Here is a 22589-nt window from a genome sequence, read left to right on the forward strand (position 1 = left end):
AAAGAATATTTATTTATCAAAGATGTAGAGTGCTCTGGTTTAACACAGTGTTTGCAGTAACATTTCACTAATACATCCTCCTTAAAACCAGACTTTGGGCTGACATAAATTAGAAATGCTGTAATGCAAGACAGCCCCTCTGTTGCGTTTGGGATTCCCAAGAACAACTTTGCATGTGTTTGCTCTTACTCTTTTTATATTGGGCTTGCAGAGAGGGACTCATTTCTTTCATTAATATTAAGCGCTGTTTTGTTTATGCCTTGTGGCAGAAGTGCCCAGATGGCGTGGTTTGAATGCTGACAACATGAGAAGCATTTAAAGTTCTGTGGCTCTCTGTTAAAGTTGTATGAGTAGAACATCTGGTATCAAATCTTGAGATAAATCAGTTCCTGCAAGTATTTGGACCTGCTCTGGGTCTGTGCCTTGTTCCAGTTTTGCATTCCCTCTCTAACTTTCCTGTTTCTGGAGCCAGTAGAAGATGGTTTATTGCCTGGTGCAACCCATTATATTCTCTTTGTTGGAGCTTGGCAATTAGTTGAGCAAAAAGAGTATAAAAATCACTTTGGCATCTGTGGGGTTGAAATGGCAACGCTGACTTAAAATGTCCCTGAAAGGCTTTTTATCTGTCCTCAAGGTGGTGGAGAAAGGAGTGGTCATCCAGAGATTTGAGGAGGGTGCTGCCTGATATGTCTGCAGAGTGTAACCCTACTGGACAGTTTTTGTCTGTATTAAACTCCTCTGCTCACGGTAGGGACCTGGTGTGGATGCATCCGTGCAAGACCTCCCTGCTGGGGGGAGTGGATGCTATCCCACTGCTCAGCACCGGCAGATTCTACTGCCAGTCCTGCTTTATGTGAGAGAAAAGGTCCTGCAGAGCTGAAGAATGAGAAGGGGAAATGGGAGCTGTCGTCACGTTGTTTGACTGATGCCATACAACAGATGCAATTGTCCATAGTTAAGAAATCCTGAGCCCCAGTCTTCCAAATCACGAGCCACTGCTGAGCATCATGAGGAAGGGCAGGCTCTTACACTGTTTATTTCAATAACTCTTCTCAGCTTAGGAAGTGTTTAAAGAAAAGCTAAGAAAGGGTACCCAGAGCTCCTGTTACCCTTCCTGAGCCTTGGCTCCACACCTGGCCAGATTTTCAGGTCAGTGGTGTTGCAGATACCCAGAATTTACCTGACTCCTGGATCTCTGACCAAAGCCATGAAAGAGCATCAAATGGGAATACCTAAGCTGTGTTTACCATGTTATGAAGCAACTGTTTGACATGTAGTAACCAGGAAAAACAGCTCACAGGGTTATGCTATTGAGGAAATAAAAGATTTTGAGTCTTGCTGTGTGTAAAGGGCTGATTTTCTTCTCTTTTCTCCTCTTCGCAGGCTTTGTACATCAAACGAACTTCAGTGAAGTTATTCTTGCCTCACACAAGTGGTAAGAGAAAAGAGAAGCAAGTTATTCATATTTAATGCTGTTTTGTGCCAGATGTTTTGCTGGTAGAAATCCATAGCTCCACAGGCACCAATTTCTTCAGGATCTGGAATGTCTGGCCCAATTTCTTTCTCATTCTGGATGGTCTGTGAAAGAAACCACTTTATTTTGCAATATTGAATATTCTTGCTGGGAAGTTATAAGCAAAAAGAAAATAATGAGAGACAGGGTCTCAAACAAGCTTCCTGTCACATGAGGCTCTGGTTCTATTGAAGCATATGTGTTTGCTGACTTGCTTCCAAAGGGTTTGTTGAGTGGTGGTGATTAGTTTCTGTTGTACTGATGCTATCTCTCTGTAGTCCCATTCAATACAAGTAGTTCTGTAAACAGTGAAGTCTTTTTTTCCTACGGATTTGTATCTTGGATTGTGTTTCAGCATGGATTCTCTGATGTTTAACGGGGATTGAGTTCATGTTTAGCCAATTTCTTCAATGAGGGATGAATAATCTGTCTTTTTGGCCATCTATTTTCACAAAATTTGCTGGAATTAAATATCTTCAACGCCCTCTATCAAAGTTGACTGGGATTTATGAACAAGATTTGGAGTTACGTGGGGCTGTCCGATGTAGACAAAAGTGAGTCTCATTTTCTTACAAAAACAAAATGTAAAAATGCATTTTTAAAGTATTTTGTCCTTGTATACTACCTGCTTTATTCTATTCTATTTATGACCAGTCATATAGGATATGTTTTATTTGTAAAGCTGTATGAAAGTATGGTGTGGGGTTTTTTTTGCCTCGTTGAATGCACATTAAAGCATCCTTAATTTATTCTTGTTATGATCCAGCTGAGATTGCATTTTTTTGGTCCTTGTTGGAACATGGGAAAAGGTGCCACACATTTAACTTCCACGTTTACACAGGCGAGTGCAGAGAAAGGACATATGGTTGCTCATTCAGTATCAGAGCTCTCCACTTCTGGTTTAGAAAGGAAGAAAGGAAACATATAATTGAATATGACCTTTTAGCTTGCTGAGTCCAGTTCTGTGCTTCTGCAGGGAGCTAAGTTCTCAGTCCTTTTCACAGGCAGATTGTGCTGTTCAAAAAATGTACTCTTTCCTCCTTGTTGTGTCTCCTGTCTTCCCAGTTACCTACTTTATTTGGGAGATTGCTCTAGAATCTCCTAATTTTGACAGGAAGAAGCACACAAATTTCTATGGTCAATTTATCCATGTTTGTTCTTATTCCAGGAAAAAAGACATCTATCAAATTTTTTTGTTTACATCCTGTAGGTAAGACAGATCTGGACATCTCTCTCTCGCTATCTTTTTAACCTTCTGCCAGGTTTCTTTGCTTAATGTAAATGAACAATTAATTTTAAAATGGAAAAGGACAATAATTCAAGAGGTAGAAGTAGATCAGACAAAAAGGTGAGAAGTAGATCAGACACGGATGTGATGTGTTCATTATGCCATCTGTTAATGATAACAGAGGAGCTATCACATGGAAACAGAACAAGAGGTAGAGACCAGGCCTCACTCATCTTCCCATGCAAAATAGCCAGATTTCTTCATTTGATGACAGCAGATTAATCCCTTGATTCTGAGCTGAATCTCGGAAAGATCCCAAGAAAGACAGCAATGGAAATTTTAAACCCCAGTTCTGAAACTGTGATTGTTCTTGCTGTGACGCTTTTCCTTCAGAAGACATTGTCAGCTGCAGCATTGTCAGTGCTGCATTATGCAATGACCACATTTTGCAGCCGCTCTTAAACACTGGATGCAGCCTCTCGCAGGTCTGGGTGCAGAGGCCTCCTTCAGATTCTTCAGATCCAAGTGACTTCTGAACAGTGATCATCCTGGTTACCTAAGAAAACACATCGGCAGCCTAAGATAACTGTAGTGGAATGTGGCTAAACTCATTAGCTTCCACATTGATTCCTTGCCTCCTCTAAGCCTCACCTGGTCCCAGGGATCTGCAGGAGTGTGCGTGGTGGGCAGCCCTCACCTAGGAACATCGCCTGTGCCTGGCAGATTAAGATGGGAAGGGGTATTTCCTGATTTCTGGCCCTTTTGGGGACTGGCAAAAGGAAGCCAGGCAGCCTGGAAATGAGCAAAAGTCTTCCAAGTCTTTGTTAACTGGAAGGATGGTGGATATTGGCCAGTGGAAGGAAATCAGACAGAGTCTCAGAAGTCTAACAGGGACTGCAGATGACTGGGGATGAATGCCCCAACTTTCTTTTTTCTTTTTTCTTTTTCTCTTTTTTTTTTTTTTTTTTGAATCTTAGGCTTTAGCAACTGATGTAACAAGAGCAACCACGGCCACATAACATATGCTTGAGAACAGAAGTGCACACATATTCCTCATCTCCACACAAGTGTTGTTAACGATCTCATTGTGATGTGATGCCACCTTCGTGTTTAATTTAGGTTGTTATTCTGGCTATAAGAATATGCTGTCTACTTGTGTGGCTGCAAATTCAGACCTGTGCAGGCCTGCGTTACCTAAGATTTAATACATCAGTACCATATTTGCACACCTCTCTGCAGTTCCTGGAGAAATTAAAGGTCCAAAGTTCAGCTTTATGTTAATAGATCCGGATATACCCAATATTTAACTTCCACGGACAAAGTAACAGCATCAGGAGTTGGCTTGTCTTGCTACATTTTGAAGGTGTCAGCACTGTGTGCTGCAAAACTTCATGCAACCTTAGGGAAAAAAGAAAAAAAAAAGCCAAGCGTATGCTCAATGGAAAACAGATGGAGTTTTCATTAGATATAACTTTTAATGATCTGCTTTAAAAGTAAAGATATGCCATTCTGAGCAGAAGGGCCTCCTCATAGCTTTGTGTAGGTCCCAGGATCATTATCTTAGCTACAGATAGGATTGCAAGATCCTTGTATCATTAGGAGTTCCAGTCAGACATCTCTGCCATTATTAGACTTCCAAACACAGCAAAACAGTTTTGGGGCCTTAACAATATTTTTCCCCAAGACATGTCTTTATTTAATGATGCAGAGTTGTTACGGGGCTGGCAGTTGGTTACTCGGTTTCTGGAGTATTACCATTTAACCTAGGGTCAGAATAAAAATCCTTGAATATTTATTGCAAGGCAGATCTTTTGCTTCATTGAGGGACTCATCTTCACAATCAACTACGGTGTGACTCCTCCAGGTGGTCTTACTGGCTGTGAGAGGTGACCCCAGCAGTCTAGAAAGCCTGAAGACCCTTCCTAAAGGGATGAACCCTGCACTCTGTGCCTGTAGGTACTAAATCAGCTTTTGACAAGCAGAGAACAATGCAGTCCCAGGGTTTTAGGAATAGATGGTTGCAGCCAAACCACAATAAATGCTTTTGTCTGGAACTCATGGAACAGTAACATAGCAAAGGAGGGTGTGCCCTTGTCTATTAGTCCCTCCAAGCAAATTCTCACAGACATGTTACCAGGAGTCAAGATAGATTTCATGAAACCACTGGAGAAATAAGCACTCTTTACTTACAAAGAAAGACAGAAACACTGTAACTCAGCAAAACATCGGGCTTTTTTTTTGCTCCTAAGAGTTATGCAAGAAACTCTAGTGCCCATCCCCAGACAGCGCTCTCTAAAGTGAGACTCATATGAGAAAATTTGCATTACCTTTCTTCTACTACAAGTTGATAAAATTGCTTTACTTCCTCAGCATCTGTATAAATACAACCTGTGTCTCCAACTGTTTTCCAGTTGGAGATCATGAATCAGAATCCAAGCTTCTCAAAGTTCAAAGAAGTTTGGAGCTGACGTTCTGGTTCGCTCTCACCTCTGTAGAAAATACCTGCCTAAATAATAATCATGATAAAAACTGCAAGAAATAAGCTCCTTGCTTTTACAAGAGAGGTACTAGAAGGATCAATTGTACGCTATTACAAATTATTGAGTACCACTCTGAAACTATGTATGTTTTCCCCACTCCTTATTGAGATAATCTGTTAGTAACCTTCTTCAGCTTCCAGACTAGATTTTTAAATGACAAGAATATGCCCATATATATTCTTGCACCCGAACTCTCTTCTTGTTTAGATTATGCTCAAATAGAATGGGAACCTGAATATTAGGTTTCTTCTTTTTTGTCCTGCATTCAAGGTAAAATTATTTCCTCCTACTATTTGTTGAGAGGTGGTAAGAATTAGCTAAAGGAGCAGATGGCAAGAGAGTACTTCAGGTTTGTGTCGCTTAGAATGCTCCACCCTTTAAGCAACAGTTTCCCTGCTCTGATAATTGTTCCTGTTATCATATCTCCAGGTAAAGAATCAATTTTCTTTCTTTGTGATTTATTTAGAGATACTAAGCATGTACCCTCCCTGCGTTGGAAGAGTGGGAAAATCAAACACTTCTCATGTAATTGTTTCTTTCTTCTTCAGCCACTCAGGTGGCCCTTATCTGATTCACTGCTGATTTCCAAACACTGGTGACCAAACCAGTACCAGGCATGCCCAACCCGCGGCCCGGCCCAGCGCGCCCTGCAGAGAAAGAGTAAGATTTCATCAAAAATCTCTGACAAACACCTTGAGAACTCTCCAGGAATTGCAAACACTGCCATTGAACCTGACTGGTGCATTAGGGTCGCAACAACAAGGTCACACATCCCAATAGTTTTATGGGTTTGTTGCTGTCTTTTATAAAATGTTTTAACGAAAATATTAACAGTTAAAATAAGTTTTGTTGCTTATGTACATTAACTGTATTATATAGTTTGTGAGGTCTGCGCCAAAAGCAATGTCTCCTATTTTATGATGTTGGCCCACGATGTCAGAGGTGGATGTTGGGGATATGACAGTAGTCATAACTAGTCTCACTAGTTTTCATTACATTTTGTTGCCATGTGATAGATGAGAGCAGAGGAGCAGTCTGACAGAATGGCATCTGATGTGGAAGTGCGTATGAAACAAAAGTGTGGAACTGAATTCCTCCATGCAGAAAAAGTTGCACCCAGCGACATTCATCAATGCTTGCTGAACGTTTATGGAGACCAAACAGTGGATGTGAGCACAGTGAGGCAGTGGGTTTCAGTGCATTTCAGGAGTGGTGACAACAACTGTAGGTCACCTCCACTGGTGCAGGTTTTGATGAACATAGCATTCAGGTTCTTGTTCATCACAGGTGAAAATGCATAGCTGATGGTGGTGAGTATGTTGTAAAATAGTGTTTTGAAGTTGATGATTTGCTCTATCAAACAGTTACTGTGCTCATTGTATCTGTTGTAGTTTCCATGAAAATAAATAGGAGGCATTACTTTTGGAGCGGCCTACGTATACGCGGCCCAAGACCATTCCTCTTCACTCAGTGCAGCCCAGGCAAGCCAAAGGGTTGGACACCCATGCAGTATATCATTAGCACAAAGCCTCTTCTGTCGGACTGGTGATTACAAGAAGTGGTAGAAAAGATTCCAGATGCTGTTGTTTTTGAAGAGGGCTGATTTTCTGAGAATGAATTCTCAGCACATGCTAAACAGGCACCGTCAAGAGGTATCTAGTTATTCAAACCTTGGTCACTCAAGGGGGAATCTTGCCCGAAGTAAAAAATAAGCAAAACTGTACATCTGACCCCACAACTGTCCTGCTTCATCCACATGTCTTAACCCCCTGAACTGCTTGGAGTTGTAGCATATGGTATCTTCTCTTCACAAGTGCAGTAGTGTCTGAGTGCATGAGGAGTGCTGATTAAAGCTATTGTGAGTCTTACAGTGCTTTTCTGGCATCTCAAGAGAGGCAAATTCTCAAAAAAAGTAAACTGATCTTTTGGGGACTCTTTGCTGCACCAGTGAAGTATTTTAGCAGTGATGACTTCCAGAGAAGTAAGAGAGGAAATACTCACAAGTGACTTCCAAAGCAAGGTGCTTCGGGTGAGAAGCTGAGTAGTTTTAAGATCAGATTGTAAGAGGTCCTGGATGGCTCCTAAAGTTGCTTCCCCAAGCATCTGCACATTGACTCCTTTCACAATTTAAGCTGAGCATACAAAGAACGCAGTATGGGTAGGCACTCTTGAATGTGCTGCTCTATGTGACTTCCTCATAGTCACTTGGCAGTTCAATAATAGAAATAAGAACATAGGGTTCTTTATGTCTATTGTGTCCATTAGAACAATGCTGCTGAGGACAACTGAGACAAAAGGCCTTGCCTTCAAAACATAGAGCCTGAAAGGAAAGCTTTGGATTTTTTTTGTAAGGTCCAAATGTGTTTCATTCAGCTTTGCTGCTACTCCCAAAGTCTGGTTATAAACAAGTATGATATTTACCCTGGAAGCCGCACATCTGGATTGCAGCGTCCGTCGCTGTTTTCATTGTCATAGTAGTTTTGAGCCTCATGATATTCTGCATATGTAGAGAACAGTTTGTAAGAGGTAATCTGAGCCAACTCTGTTTTATGATTGAAGAGCTTAAATGTCTTAAATCACCAGTCTGCAAGATAGCCACAGCCTTCAACCTTCTACGTATGATTCCACAGTCCTAAAATTTTGCTTTTAATGTCCTGCAGAATTCTTCTAACTGCTCCCCATCAAATTTCCATGCTGACTTTTTGTCCAGGTAGGTCAACTGTCCAAGGCAGTGAAGTGCCAGCTACTTTCAGGGGAGATGAGCATGAACTTCAAAAGGGTTCACCTCTAGGTATAAACCTTTTTGTACTGTTACACAGCAGTAGAACCTTGAAATTCATTTCTATACATTGCAAATATAGTGATGCAAGCTGCCAGCATTATCAATACTTAATGCCAAGTGACAATATGTTATGCTTGAATAACCCCTGTGTAAGTGACAGGTTGTTTTCTTCCTGCAAGGTTGTTGTATCCTGATGTCTTTGGATACTGAGCTGTGGAGGCTGTACATATTTGAATGAATTAATATTTAAAATGTTCTGTTAATTAATGCTTAGGAAAAAACACAGTTAGGTGTCTTGATTCCACGTTCCATCTTGCTTCCGAGACCATGTCAATGCAGGTGATCCCAGAAAAGCTGCAGGAACAAACAGCCACTTTGTTCCAGTGTGAACAAAGAACCACTCAAAGGGACACAAAACTCACAGGCTTCCAATTTGTGCATGATTCATACAAAGCGAGGGTTTGAATGTACATAGCTGCTGGCAGAATGAAAAGAGGACACAATCTGTTCACTCTCAGGGGCTGAGGTCACCTAGGGAAGGCTACGTTTGCTTGGAAGAACTGACAGACTACACTGGTTCCGTGCTTTCTCTTCTACTTCTTGGAAAGGTGATCCTAAAAGCTTTTCCAGACCTAAAGGCATGGTGGTAAGGTGTCACTGTGGAAGTGTTAAGCTACAGCACTTCTGTTTTAAATCTGCTTTTACCTTCTGCTCTTAAGTTGCTCCTACTCCTTGCTAAAGCTGTGGCTTGACAACTAACTGACTTCTGCATAACTTGTGGCTGATTACCTCATGTTCCTGGTTTCCTTTGCACTTGCCCTGGGTAATTCTTTGCTCTCACAAGCAGAAATACAGAGCTATAGAAGAGTCATTTATTAACCACATAGCTTCAGGCAAACAAATAAGGCTGCACACCCCCAGTCTGGATAATACTGTGCTGTGGAACTGTTTGAAGCTTTGCAGATTTACTGATAGCAGTGGAAGGCCAGGCTGCAAAGTGCAGAGGTAGAGATGTAATGTCTGTTTGTCCAGCATCTGGCATTCTCCTGCCCTTCTTCTAACCAGGCGTCTATGTGGACCTCTTTCGTAAATCATTAACACATAGTACTTCCAAATAAGTTCTTTCTCAGTAGCTACTGCAATATTGAGGATTAATTTTAGCCTACCCATTTACTCTGTTCTTCAGCAACAGCAGAAATTTATCTCATGGACAGGTTTTATGAGCGATTATCCACATTTATTGTTACGGCCTTTCTGGATGATATACAGTCAAATCTGGGATCTGCCATTGGTTCTGTCTGAAATTATTTTTCTTCTCTAACGCAGAATATATAGCTATTTGTAATTCACACCTTTTTTCTTGAGCTTAAAGTAAGATCATAACAACCCAATGCAGTGGTATAGGCTTGGGAAGGAGTGGCTGGAAAGTTGCCCAGCAGAAAAGGACCTGGGGATGCTGGATGGCAGCCGGCTGCACATGAGCCAGCTTGTGGCCAGGAAGGGCAATGGCTTATGGCCTGCATCAGAACTAGTGTGGCCAGCAGGACCAGGAAAGTGGTAATTCCCTCGTACAAAGCATAGGTGAGACCACACACTAAATACTACGTTCAGCTTTGGGCCCAAGTACAAGAAGGATATTGAGTTCCTCAAACTTGTGCAGAGAGCAACAAAGCTGGTGAAGGGACTGAAAAACAACACATATGGGAGAGTGTCTGAGGAAACCAGGGTTGTTCAGTTTGGAGAAGTGGATGCTGAGGGGAGACCCGCTTGCTTTCTACAACTATCTGATAGAACGTTGCAGTGAGGAAGGTGTCAGTCTCTTTTCTCAGGAGCAGTGAGTGATAGGACACAAGGAAATGTTCTCAGGTTGCATGAGAGGAGGTTTAGATCGGCTATAATGGAAATATTTCTTAAGGAGAGCATAGTCAGGCATTAGAACAGGCTGCCCAAGGAAGTGATGGAGTACCCAGGTCTAGAAGAATTGAAAAGATGTGTGGATGTGGCACTAAGGGACATGGTTAGTGACAGGACTCAGCAGTCAGGCTGATGGTTGGACATGGTGATCTTGAAGATCTTTTCCAACCTAAATGGTTCTATGAAGGTCATGGTTAACATGTAATATGAAGCAAGGCAAAGGATAGGAGAGTTCATCAGTGACTTTTCAACTCTGACATCACACAAGCACTGGTTTGCATTTCAAGTACAATTACATTTGCTGAGTTTCACAGCAGTCTTTACCAGTGCACATCAAAATACATATGTTGGGAGAAACTGAGTTTATTAAGACAGTATATTTTAAAATTGGCTCCACTGCCACACAGCTGGCAACAAGGAAAAATAATCTAAGGCAATGTGTAAAAAACTTGTTCTCTACTTAGACTGAATTTTCCAATAACTGTCTCCACTAGACCACCCTATGACACACTGATTGCAAACATATAAAGCCTGGTTGTTTCAAAAGTCATAGAAATAAAATGTAGATGTTGAAATGCCAGCCTCCCTCTATTTCCTTCCAACCTTTTCTTTTCATCTCTGTTTATTTTACTCCTTTCTTTCACGTTACCTTTACTCTCACTGGTGTTTTCTTTCAGTACCTCTCTGTTTCTTCTTAGAATCAAGTGGAGCTTTTAGTATTAATGGCAGAGTAAGAGCCAGCAGACAATGAAAAGAAGCTGGGGCAGCAAATTCTGTGAGCATACAAAGCAAAAAAGAAAAGAATGATGTGGGTTACTGATAGCAGCTTCACGCGCCACATGCTTGGTACCAACCTGAGGAAACCAGCATATAGTTGGATTGTAATTCTCTGAAGTACAAGCCTAGCTCAGTATGTTTTGTTATGTTAGTTTTAAAACTGTTTAAAAGATCTTTTAATCCTTTGCCTCACATACCTTTGTTTTACATAAAAAGAGCTTAGTTATCAGCAAAAAACAGCTGGGGAAATACCACATGCAACTGGGACAGAGAGGCTTTCAGGCTCTACCTATGTGCTCACTGATTTTGAGCTGCTACAGTCAATCGTTGTTAGACTACTGTAGGGAATCCCACTGATGTGGCCTGAATTTACAAAAGAAAGGGAATGCTGCTTGCTTGCTTGCTTGTTTATGAAGTTTCCTCATCACATGCTGTTAGAAAGCCAGGAGAAAGATGTGTAAATAACGGTAGATTTTGGAGACATCTCTTCTTGCCATCTTGGAAAATGGAGAATATTTGTAGAACAGGCTACTAATAACTCAGAACAGAAAGAACTTTGATTAACCTAGATAATCCAAGAAGCTCTCACTCCTGTCGTCTTGAACTAAAATACATGAAGTAGTTTTTTTTTTAAAACATACTTTCTATGAAGGATGTTAACTAAAATACAGTATTAGAGGACAAGGCTGTTTTAACACTTACATTTGTAAAACAGCTGCAGCTCAAATATAGCTGGGTGGCATGGAACATCCAATGAAATAATCTGCAAAATTTAGTGCTGTGAGTCAGATGTGGTTCTCACAAGCCACTGATGTAACACTTTACAAAGCAAGCTGCAGAACAGGATAAGATGGGATGCTGCTGAAGGATTTCTGCACTTCCTGCTCCCAGTCCCTCTCTGCTTTAAATTCTCATCTTGTTTAAAAAAAAAAAAATCACTATAGATCTTTGCTTCTGGTTTTCATTCATTTCTTTAGCTATTTGGGTCCATAACAAGTTTTTGCAAACTTCTCTTGTTGGATCTAATGAGTGTGAAATGTACTACAAATTTATCACAGCTTTCCTCACTAATAATTAAGGAAGTTGATAAGACATCCACAAAAACATAATTCACTTTCCCTTTGAGGGCAAAAAGGATGCATTTTTTAAACAATTTTATTGCCTTAGTATTACATTACAAAAAATGCCTTCCACAGCAGAACACATTATGAACAGGGATGACTGCAAACCAAACAAAACAGAAAGTAAATTATCTATGAAACCACTTATTTCAGTACAATAGGGAACAGTAAAAGTTTGAAGCAGCTTTTCCTCCTCTGGAGAACGTAGCACTTATTTTCCCTCTTATTGGAGCTCCAGGAATAGGTCAAAGTATTTGCACTGCACTGAGATTTTGATTCCTTCTCTCTGAGAGCGACCCATACCTTGTCCCCAAGGAGGATGAGTTTGTTGCAGTAGAGGAAAAGCCTAGTCATGAGAAAGGCTGCAATTCTGACTTGCCAGGGCAATAGCTATGAAATGTGCTCTCTTCAGGTGCTGGACCGAAAGGAGAATTTGGAATATTAAAACGAGGACTCCACACCACAACTGCTTCTCAGATCTCCACTCCAATCAAATTTCAGCTGACTTCCAAAAGCATAACTCCTCCAGGAACACAGCTAACTTGAGCACTTTATGATGCTTCAAGAGAACTCCACAAACCTTAAGTTCTGTCATGCTTTCTACTAGCACCTTTACCAAAAGGGATTCTTAAGTGAGGAGACAATCAATATCTTTATCTTTTGGTCCACATTAACACATTAAACAATACCTTCCTGTATGTCTGATACCAAATGAAACCAAGCATACCTAAGGGTACCCAAATTCTTGGATGTGCAGCCATCTCTTTGGCACCACAGTTGATCTGATGTCAGCACTTGGCTCTTCGGGTTAAGTTACAAATCGTGCATTATTTTCTTTGAAGCATCTATAGTCTGGCAAATTCTTCTTGTGAAGGATGTTGCTAGCACGTCTTACAAAGTTAAAACAATCCTTTCTCTTTACTTTCTTTTAATGCTATGAAATAATTGACATTTCTTCCTTCTCTCTGCTCTCATTCATTAAGTTGATAATGCTTCTGAAGTATTTCATAAATTCCATCCGAACATCTTCAGGATCTTCTTCTAAGTTGGAATGTATTAGTTTCAGCTTGTTCAATGGGTAAGCTTTGAAGGTAAGAAAAAAATAATTAGGTATATTCCTTTTTGAAATGCAGCATTCATGATCAACGTCATGGGACAGCTCTTGCTGAAGACATCAGTTGCAATTCAGTAGTATCTGATGTTTGATACTCCAAATGACATAAGATGTGAAGAAGATATGCAACATAGCTTGTTAGCATTACAAACAAGAACAACTTGCCACTAGTTTAAATTCCTCAAACATTATAATTAAGGCTTAAAGTATTGGGTTTGGTCTCACATTCAATTAGGCATAACTGAATAATTCAGCACTGAATTGCATTTTAGTATTGAATTGATAAGATTTTAAAATTATTTCAAAATTACAGAATGGTGTTATTATGTTAAATATGTATTAATATATTAATGCTTATAATAAGTACTTGTTTGAAAACCAGAATAAGTTGTCCAGAGGCAATGCATGTTTTCACTTGTAAAAACAGCCACAAATAATTGTGCTGCGTATAATAACATAGCTATAACAATTTTAACAGGAAGATCATTAACCCTGTATTGCAAAGGACTCCTGGTCTTTTGATCACTAAAATGCAGCCTTAAGTGGCTTTAAAAGTGTCAGTAAACAGAAGGTAAAATTCTGCGTAAGAAAAACTGCTAGTGATGATTATGTCTGGCTGCAGTCATCAGTTCTAATTCCTGGCTCAGTTGCAAGCTCGCTGCATGGCCTTAGAGAAGTCACTCAAATGTTTCTTGTCTTTATTTTCACTTTCAGGAAACAGGGATATTGCTTTCCTTCTAGGTGACTTTTGAAATCCAGTATTTTTGTTTTTGCAAAGCACTCTAGTATTCTTACATAGGCAGATTTTCGTGAAAAATGCAAGCCACAAGGTATCTCCAATTTCAAAGATGAAAAGATTAACAAACTCCTCTGAGCAACATATTCTATCTTCTTACCTAAAGACAGATTTTCTGTGTCCTCTGCACTGCCTGGCTTGTGATGTGCAACTAGGAGACACTGGCTATCGAGCAGTGGCTGCTGCTGCACGAAACAGGAGTACCACATTTCAATTTCTTTCAGGTGACTGGGCAGCTCAGGATTGAAGATTATTATCACGCCATGAGAGTCCTTCATAAGAGCTGGCCAGCATGTTTCAAACCTTGGAAAAAGAAGTTCATGGAAAATGGTAAGACTGATAGCTGGAAAATGGAAATATGCACTCAAACTTCTTTAAGTTTTCTTCTCCCCTCCTCAACAACACATTTTGGTGGATGCTCTATCCCTGAAGACACTCAAGGTCAGGCTGGATGGAGCTCTGAGCACCTGACTGAGTTGCAGGTGTCCCTGTTCACTGTAGGGGAGTTGGCCCAGATGGCCCTTAAAGGTCCCTTCCAACTCATATGATTCTGTGACTTTATGATTTCAGTACTTTTTCATGACTATAATGTTAGTAATCTTGCCAGTGATCTATGATATTCCAAATATACTTTCTTAATTATGTTAGATGGTCCCATGACTTGCTGACAGTGCAGTGGTTGGTCAAATGCTTATTTAAACTCTTCCTAAAAACGAATCCGTCCAATTCACAATTGTAACCCTAGGAAATTAAGGCCTCAGACATATAAATACATTGTCTGAAGTCCACTCACACAGTAATTTCAAACAGATAAAGGCAGGGCCTCTGTCTGCTGTACCTCTAACTTCATTCTGAGAGCCATGGACTTTATTGTTACACTCAGTCCTTAGCCAAAACTAAGTGTCAGCTGGGATCACGGAGAGGATTACCCAGTATTAGATACTTTACAGCAGAAAGCAGTATAAATTTATAACGGAGTGAAGAGGTGGGAATATTCCTCACCTCAAAAAGATCACTGGTTTCAGGGTCTTATGCATGAGAATGTTGTGTAAACAGAACTATTATGAACTGAATAACCTGGAGGAAGTAACAGCAGTGCCGCCTTACTTCTGATCACCGCTGCAGTCCCACAGCTCAAATCGACACCCAGCTCCCTTGCTGCTCCCATTTAAGTTTGGCTTCTCGTACTCCAGGATCCTGTGAAAACAAGCAGGTACATGGTGTCACCCAACACCGCTGGTACTTCTGAGGGGCAGCTCACTGGTGGGAGTGGGTTCAGTCAGCACTGCTGTGCTCACCTTACTCCTTGCGTCGGGACATAGCTGCCAATCCCCTCTGTGCTCTCTGAAACAAAGTTTGCCAACACGGATTTTCCAGACTGGCAGATGCGAGAAAATAAAAGACAGCCGTATGAATTCAACGCGCCAAAGCCACACCAAACAGAAGAACACGGGGTTCCCCCCAGCACCCTGCCCTCCCTCGAGCTAACTGCACGCAGGCCTGCTGCCCTCCTCCCCTCCCACGCTGCAGGGCTGCAGCCTCCACATCTCGGTGCCTCCAGCAGGCCGCGGCGGCCTCGACTGGGGACTGCGGCCCTCAGGCGGCAGGCTCGGGCCCCGGGAAGGATGCCCAAGGGTTACATGCAGCCCCGAGGACAGTAAGCGGCAGCCGGGCCCTCCGAGGCCGGGGCTTCCTCACCTCGCGGGGCCCCACCAGCAACACCTTTGCCTTCAGCATGGCGGCTGCCCGCCCGTCGCCTAGCAACGCGGCCGCGTGGGGAGCGGGGGGGGGGCGGGGAGCGGGAGGGAAGGCGCGCTGCGATTGGCTGCGCCGCCGTCACGTGGTGGAGGGGCTGCACCTAAAAGCGGGCTGCCCGGAGCGGCGTGTGTAGTTTTGCGTTTTTGCTGTGCTGTGCTGCTCGCCTACTGAGCGGGAGGAGCAGGCGTCCCCTGACGGCTCCGGGCTGCCCGCCCGTGCGGTGGTTAACTGCTGTGGCGTGAGGGACCCTCGCTGTGGTGTCCCTGGGACGGGGCTGGCTGCGGGGAGAGGTTTCCCCGGGGCTTTTGTTCCCTCAGAAAGCAGGAGTCGAGTAACCGGCGCAAGCCCCGTCACTGACACAGCGCTCTGTGAGGTGATGCGGTCGTTGCCTGCAGTTCTGCTGCGGGTTTGACTGCAGATTCTCCCTGCGCGGACAGCATGGCAAGTTTGTTAGGGTAAACAGGAGGATTTCTTAAGTGGCAGCTTCTAAGTGAAACAAAACAACCCTAAATGCAACATCTGGCAGACAGATGTGCTGCTCCGGAGCCATTTGGTGCCCAGGTACAGCTGTGGTTCAGACGAGCTTTCAAGCAGGGCCTTTAAGTGCTCCCCTAACATAAATGTTTACTGTGGGTGCTGCTAATAAACGTGAGCCAGGGCGGCTCTGTCCTCACTGGGATGGCTCTGAGCTGATCCTGTCACAACGACCTGCACGTATGCTTTCGGTCTGTGAAGGTACATGTGTGAGCCAGGACAGATTCACCATGAAATGGGACGGCTTGCCCTTAATGCTTTCTGCTGCTGTGGTGTTTCTCCCGTTTCAGACCCAATAACTTTGCTGGGCGATCCAGGGAGAAGAAATTAGGACGTCTCTCCTATTAGCTGGCACATCCGCAAGCACAGGAAGAAAAATGTCATATGAAGGGACCTATTGTGGACAGCAAAGGAGAAGAGGAAAATAATGAACGAAGAGTGAGACTGGGTAAAGCTGGCTGCTTGTGCAGCTGCCCAGAAAGCAATTTGGATCAATCTTTAGATGAAGTATCAGATAGCATCCTCGTGTGTTTGTATTAGCCACTGGAGAGTAAGGAGAGCACAGCTGACTGCGGCTGCAATTTTCAGATCTATCCATGTGATTTAGGGTTTTAAGTCATTTTAGAAAGTGGGAATTCAGCTGCCTATCCATTTAGGGTGCTATTTTCAAAGCATCTAAGTACATTTGATGTTACAATCAGTGTCTGCCTTAGCAGTTCGAGTAAGGTTATGTTAGTTACTGATACATTGTTCGCTGAGGCTACACGCCTACAAATCAGCTAGGCCATTTTGTTTTGCTTACTTAAAATTCTTTGTTAGACTGCAGAAGAGAGGAAACTCCAGCTGTAAGTGAACTGTTTCCAGACCGTGCTGCTAATGGCCTATAAGTCTTGCATTTATGAGATGGCTGTTTTTTCACCATAACGTTTTGTAGCAAGCAAAAATGATCTCCAGATGATCCTATGTGGACAGATCCTCCTCCTTCCTTCAAAAGCAATTGCAGGCTATTAGTAGTATTTCAGTAAAACTATTCTTCACTCTAGAAATGTCTGTGGGAATTCAAAAGAGATGCAGTGATTGCTCTATCATGACATGCTTGCTGCTTGAATTGCAGATAAGAGGCTACAAGTTAGAGGCCCACAGGTTTTACTGGAAACAGCAGTAAAATCTAGTGCCAGTCACCTTTCAGAGAAAGCTTAAGCTCTTGCAAATCATGCAGTCTTTTGGAGAACAAGTATTTTAAGTTTGCATTATATTTTGTTGAATGTGGCATATAAAATTCTTCTCGTGAAAAAAGCCCAAAAAATCTTTCATAAGTTTGTGGCTCAGTACTGGTTTAATGCTCTGTAACAATGCTTCCAAACTTTGGGAAACATACCCTAGAGGAGTCACATCACGTTGTGTGTGAAAATAAAGCCTCCTCAGAAATACAACCACATGGCAAGACTTACCACGAGAATGAGTGCTCTGCCCGTTTATTGTGCATAACATGACATTTAGTATGTGTGTGCAGAAACAGCCTCCGAATAGATGTGGGCAGAGACCCACATTATATCCCATTTATTCATCCTGATCATTTGGGGAGCAAGGCATAGAATGCAAAAATTGAAAGGAAGAAACGCTTGTTTTTGTGTGCTGAAGACAGTTATTAAAAATTAAGGAGAATATCAGCACTGTTGTGAACTGGAAGCTTGTTGCTGAAGAAGCTCAGGGAAGCAATATCTATCCGATGTTGATTTAGAAGGTAGATGAGGTAGGCAGAAGAGTTGGGTGAAGCATGGCTGCTCTCTGGTTGAGGTTTTGGTAGAGCTAGGAAAAAGGACCAAACAGAACATTAAGGTGCATTGACAAGGAGTGCAGCAGAGTGCTGCTCTTAATCATGAGTTGGTTTTACTTAAAAGTGGCTCCCGGGGGGTGTAAGCACTCAGTTCAGTCTTTCTGCTCAGAAATCCTGTTCTGAAAGCACTTGAAAAAGCTCATGCAAAGCCTGTTGCTTTGCTCATACCGACAGATCATCACAGACTACGTTAATAGGATTTATCTGTGGTCTCAAAGTCCTCTCCAAAGGGGATGAGGATCTTTATTTCCATGCCGTATACGGAGAAATAAAGGCAGAGAACATGTCAATGACTTGCCTGAGGAACTTACCTGGCTGAGAGCAGAGGTGGCATTAGCTAACATGCCTCTAAGTTTCTGTGCAGTTTTTCACCCAGGCTGTGTTGTCACAGAAGAGGCAGGGAAGCAGAAATCTCAGTAGCCAATATATCTTCCTGGCAAGTAGACACGAACTTAGTAACACCTTAGAGGCCAAATCTCTCTATGTACTTCCACCAAAACCAGTGGCTGTTCCCAAGGATGAATTTGACTTGCTCCATTTGTGAACCGATGCACTAACAGAACCCAGGAAGCAACACTCTACCTCCATGACCCCTCCAAGTCAATGCATTAAAATGTTGTAGTTTTTCTGATTCACAGAGCATGAATCTAGAGAGATTTAGCTCTGATGGTTTTAAACCTTAAGCTCAAACTGTGAAGATGTGTCTGATAGAGGTCATTTTTCTTAGTTTCTCTGATCGCATTCTGTGGAGCAACAGTAACACCTAGTGGCTAAACGTGCCAGTCCGTTGCTTCCTTTTGTTCCCTCCCTTCAAGAAGTACGAGTTGGAGGGGACGTGGTGTGATTGACAGTTTTGACTTGAGAGGCCAACACTTCGCATCTCCAGGGATTTGCCATTTTCCTTTCAACCCTCCACCATGTTCTGTTTTCTATTAAAAGTGGTAGATGAAATATGAAACTCTTCCTCCCACCTCCCAGCCCCCTTCACTTTTCTGGCTCATGGCAGTGGTTGTTCCAGTCCATCTTGATCTGTAGGTGGGTGGGCTGTGAGTGGCCGGGTCTACTGCTCCCAGCTTGGAGCACTCAGATTTCTTTATAGAATCCAATTTTTTTTTCTTTTTTTTTTCCTCTTTTTTTTTTTTTTTTTTGGTATGAGAAGGATCAAGCAGATCATCCGATGTAGGTTGGTGACCTCAGTACATTTGATAATGTGGTGTTAACTTGCCTGCATTGAGGCAGACCAAACTGATCTGTTCCAACAGTACTACTTCTTAAGATGTGGTTTGCAGGATGGTTTGCCATGATCTACTGGGACTGCTAATTTATCAGAGGGGGATCCCCTACAAAAGTAGTGTTTGAGAGGAAAGAACCCACAGATGTTTATTGTGTTAGTAGGGGAGCCCTTCAGAAGGTCTTCTCACCCCTAGCAGAGGAAAGCTTCAATTTTTCCTTGGGGAAAAAAAAAAAAAAAAACAACCTTAAGCAAAAGTATTCCTGCTAAAGCCCAGATCATTTGCATTCATAAACAGAGCTTCAACTCTTTGTGGGAATTACAGTACTGAGGCGTCATGGTCTTGTCATATTCATGCTGTCTAATCTTAGGCTTTTGGTTTAGGTATTCCTAATTGCCCTTTGACAGAAGCATTTATTCAGGAGAATCTTTGTTGCCCGTTGACAGAGCCTGGACTCTTAATTTGTGCTGTGGATGCTTTCTTTTTCCTCTGGCATAAACTTGTGTCACCACCCTCTCAAAGTAGTAGTACTGCCTCCATTCACATCCTCATCTTTCAGTTTATTCCTGTTCCACTTACCAGGGAACTGTTTTCAGCTTGAAAACTGGCATGACCCCTCTGAAAAGAAAACAGAGAATAGTTTTCAGTTGGACCAACTGCGTTCCTGCTCACTGTGCTGCATAAAAACCTGTTGCTAACAGAGAGGAGGTAACAAGGACCTGTGGGGATGAGGCTAAGTGGGACAAAGTGGGACTATTTCTTTCAGCTACTGTAGATAATTGCTGCATTGAAGCAGGCATATAGTTATACCATTAGTCAGTCCTCTTAAAGTTGGTATTCTTAATATCTGTTGGTGAGAGCAGTGAAAGAGAAATATTGAGGAATATTGTGTAGGGATGTGCTGGGCGCACTCTGCTCTTAGAAGAGGGCATAGAAGCCTTATTGAACTGGATAAAAAAACCTCGGTGCCTGGGTGGTAAAAAAAACTGTTTCATAGGTGGTAGAATAGAGTGTGCTGGATGACTAAAACTAGACAAACAAGGGATAACTGTGATTCAACAGAGCTCATGCAACCTTTTCTATTAGACCCGCATGCTTTTTGTTTTGAATACAACATTTCAAAGTAAATTTTGTTTCTCATTGACAGATGTGTCTGCCACCCCTGTTGGTCTGGAAAGAGCCTGCATTTATTAACAGTCTGATCTATTTATTCACCCAAGGACAGATCCTTAATGACTTCATAGAAAGCAAGCCAAAAAAGCATGTACTGCCTTGGAGGGACTGCCCTGTAGTCCTAAACGAGAGGACATCCTACTGACAGGAAGATTTTGTTTTCTCTCATTTTTTTTCTCTCTTTGACTTACGTGTTGCTTTGGAGATGATGGCCAAAGCCAGGAGTTTCTTAACCCCGCGGTCCTTCCAGGCATTATGTTTCTGCTAACATCCTGGGTCAAATCAGCTGTCTTTTCAAACGTCTCACATTCATTTTCATTTCAGACTCAATTAACCCTTGGCAGCTTGCCAGTAGGGACAACAAATTTATACCAGTAATTAGTACGTTGTGAGGAGTCTGGAACAAGATCTCCAGTCCTTGCTGCTTTGCTTAGCGCAGTGATGAATGCTTAATCCTACCCCTTTGTCGTAAGTAGTCTGTAGTCTTGATAATTTTGCCTCAGTTCCCTTTGAAACCTAGGAAAGGTGCTAAGTATATTAGTTTCCAATGCTTGGCTCACTTGCAAGCTCTTCATTCGAAAGGTCCTCTCTAATATTTTACGGTTATAAATACGCATGTGAGACTGGCACTTTGATGTGATCATGGCCTGGCAACGTGGTCTTGCTACAATTGAAGATCTTTGCATTTCTGCACGTGGGAGTGGAGTTAGAAGAAGTGTTGTATTGTGTATCTTAAACACCATGGGGAATGTTTTGGTAGTATGGAAAGATAAATACTGAATGCTATCAACGTGTTCCTATTTAGTAAAGATTATTGATCAGGTAGTATTAAGGAGTTCATTATTTTATTGTTCTTAAAAAAAATTGAAAACTTAAATATTCTACTTTTGGCTTGGGTAGTGATGTTGTCCTGAGCTGGGTTATAAAAATACTATGCTTCACCTAAGCACAGATTTTTATAGTTTTCATCTTAATTAGCAAGCTCCAGATTTAGATGGATTAATACAATCACTCTTTCTTTCTTTTGCTGCATAAGTTCAGAAGTATAATCTGTCACTTGTGAGAGCATAAAGAATTGGACTGGAAGCATTCCAGACTCTTTACTGTAAGTGTTCAAAGATTTAATGGAGTACTCAGTCATAAAATCTTTAATTTGAACTAGACCTTTCTATTCTCCATTCTTAAATTCACTATTTTTACATCCAGGGGATTTCCTGTTATCCAAGTATATATGGAGGCCCTTTATTTCTCTGTGTGTGTGTGTTTTTTAATTCAAATCAAATGTAAATGTCACTGGTAGACTTCACTTAACCTCCTTAGGTTCATATTTCTTATTTAATTGCATTACATTTTAAGGCTTAACAGTGTATATTTACTGCTATTAATAGCATACCATATTTTAATGAAGCTGATATCTCCTGCAAATATATACAGAACAATGGAGATTGATTATACCAGATCTTTCAAAGAAACTGTATCTCAAAGCCATTTAAAACGAATAAACACAGTGGAGGGTTTCAGTTAATGTCGTTCTTTACATAACACAGCTTCAATATTAAGGAAATGAATGGCTGGGTTATCAAGACTGGTTGCTCTTTTCTTCCCCAGCCAGAGACTGCACAACTGCACCTCCACAGATCACTGGTGCAAGGGCAGAGTGCCTGGGTGTAAGTTGCAAGCTGTGGTTGTTCTCAGAGATGTTCCAGAACCGCAGCACTGCCTTTTCCAAAGTCCACTCAGCTCCCCCGTAAGCTGGCCAGGCTCCCCTCCACCCGACCTACATCTCAGCTCTTCAAACATATTGTCAGTCAGCTCAGGGAAGCCTCCGAACATGGAAAATAATTATCTAATTTTCTTGAAACTTCTAAAAAAGGGCAAGTATTACCTAGAGATCATGTACGGAAAATCTGGGACAAATCTACTGTGCTCTGGTAGAAAGCCAGCCAGCTGAACACCTGTTTTCAATGCAATATAGTGCATCACCCTACAGCTGGGGCACTGCACTGGCTTTTTCACAACAGTCTTAGAGTTAAACGTTCAAGATGTGAATTGAGCCAAAAAATATTTGCTCTGAGTCACTTCTTTCCAGGCACACAGTGAGGCTGATAGTCTTGTCCCACCATTTCATTGCATACCAAAAACCTCCTTAGTCTGGTCAAAAGATTTTATTTCTTTTTTTGGGCAGCAGTCAGCTTAAACATTCTGTACCATTTGACAGACTTTATCATTTTCTTTCTGCCAAGAAAAGAACAATTTATCACTTTAGATTA

The 22589-nt window shown here is 41.9% G+C and overlaps 2 protein-coding genes across 14 annotated transcripts in view; one reads left to right on the forward strand and one right to left on the reverse strand.

Moving 5' to 3' along the window:
* The window catches only part of COL26A1 (collagen type XXVI alpha 1 chain), a 194714-nt gene that overhangs the window by 7947 nt on the left and 164178 nt on the right, over window positions 1–22589 (forward strand). For 3 of the 12 annotated variants that reach the window (XM_021415813.1, XM_021415811.1, XM_021415818.1), the window contains 2 exons: window positions 1384–1435; window positions 14010–14115. In XM_021415813.1, the coding sequence (XP_021271488.1) occupies window positions 14113–14115 (3 nt within the window). In that variant the 5' untranslated portion in view covers window positions 1384–1435; window positions 14010–14112. Of the gene's footprint in view, window positions 1–1383; window positions 2068–2681; window positions 2724–12838; window positions 12967–14009; window positions 14116–15685; window positions 15999–22589 lie in introns of those variants that run through there. The other 9 variants (XM_021415812.1, XM_021415819.1, XM_021415815.1 and 6 more) reach the window with 7 other exon arrangements.
* On the reverse strand, window positions 11892–15587 carry IFT22 (intraflagellar transport 22). Of its 2 annotated transcripts, XM_021415827.1 has the most exons (5): window positions 15484–15587; window positions 15084–15163; window positions 14893–14982; window positions 13886–14088; window positions 11892–12958 (listed from the first exon to the last, which is right to left on the reverse strand). In XM_021415827.1, the coding sequence occupies exons 1-5, from the start codon at window positions 15520–15522 to the stop codon at window positions 12810–12812; spliced, it is 561 nt and encodes a 186-aa protein (XP_021271502.1). In that variant the 5' UTR covers window positions 15523–15587; the 3' UTR covers window positions 11892–12809. The 2 variants fall into 2 exon arrangements, with proteins under 2 accessions (XP_021271502.1, XP_021271503.1); XM_021415828.1 differs by lacking the exons at window positions 15084–15163; window positions 15484–15587 and having other exon boundaries at window positions 14863–14982.

Source organism: Numida meleagris, chromosome 18 (assembly GCF_002078875.1).
Source record: "Numida meleagris isolate 19003 breed g44 Domestic line chromosome 18, NumMel1.0, whole genome shotgun sequence".
NCBI classification, from domain to species: domain Eukaryota; kingdom Metazoa; phylum Chordata; class Aves; order Galliformes; family Numididae; genus Numida; species Numida meleagris.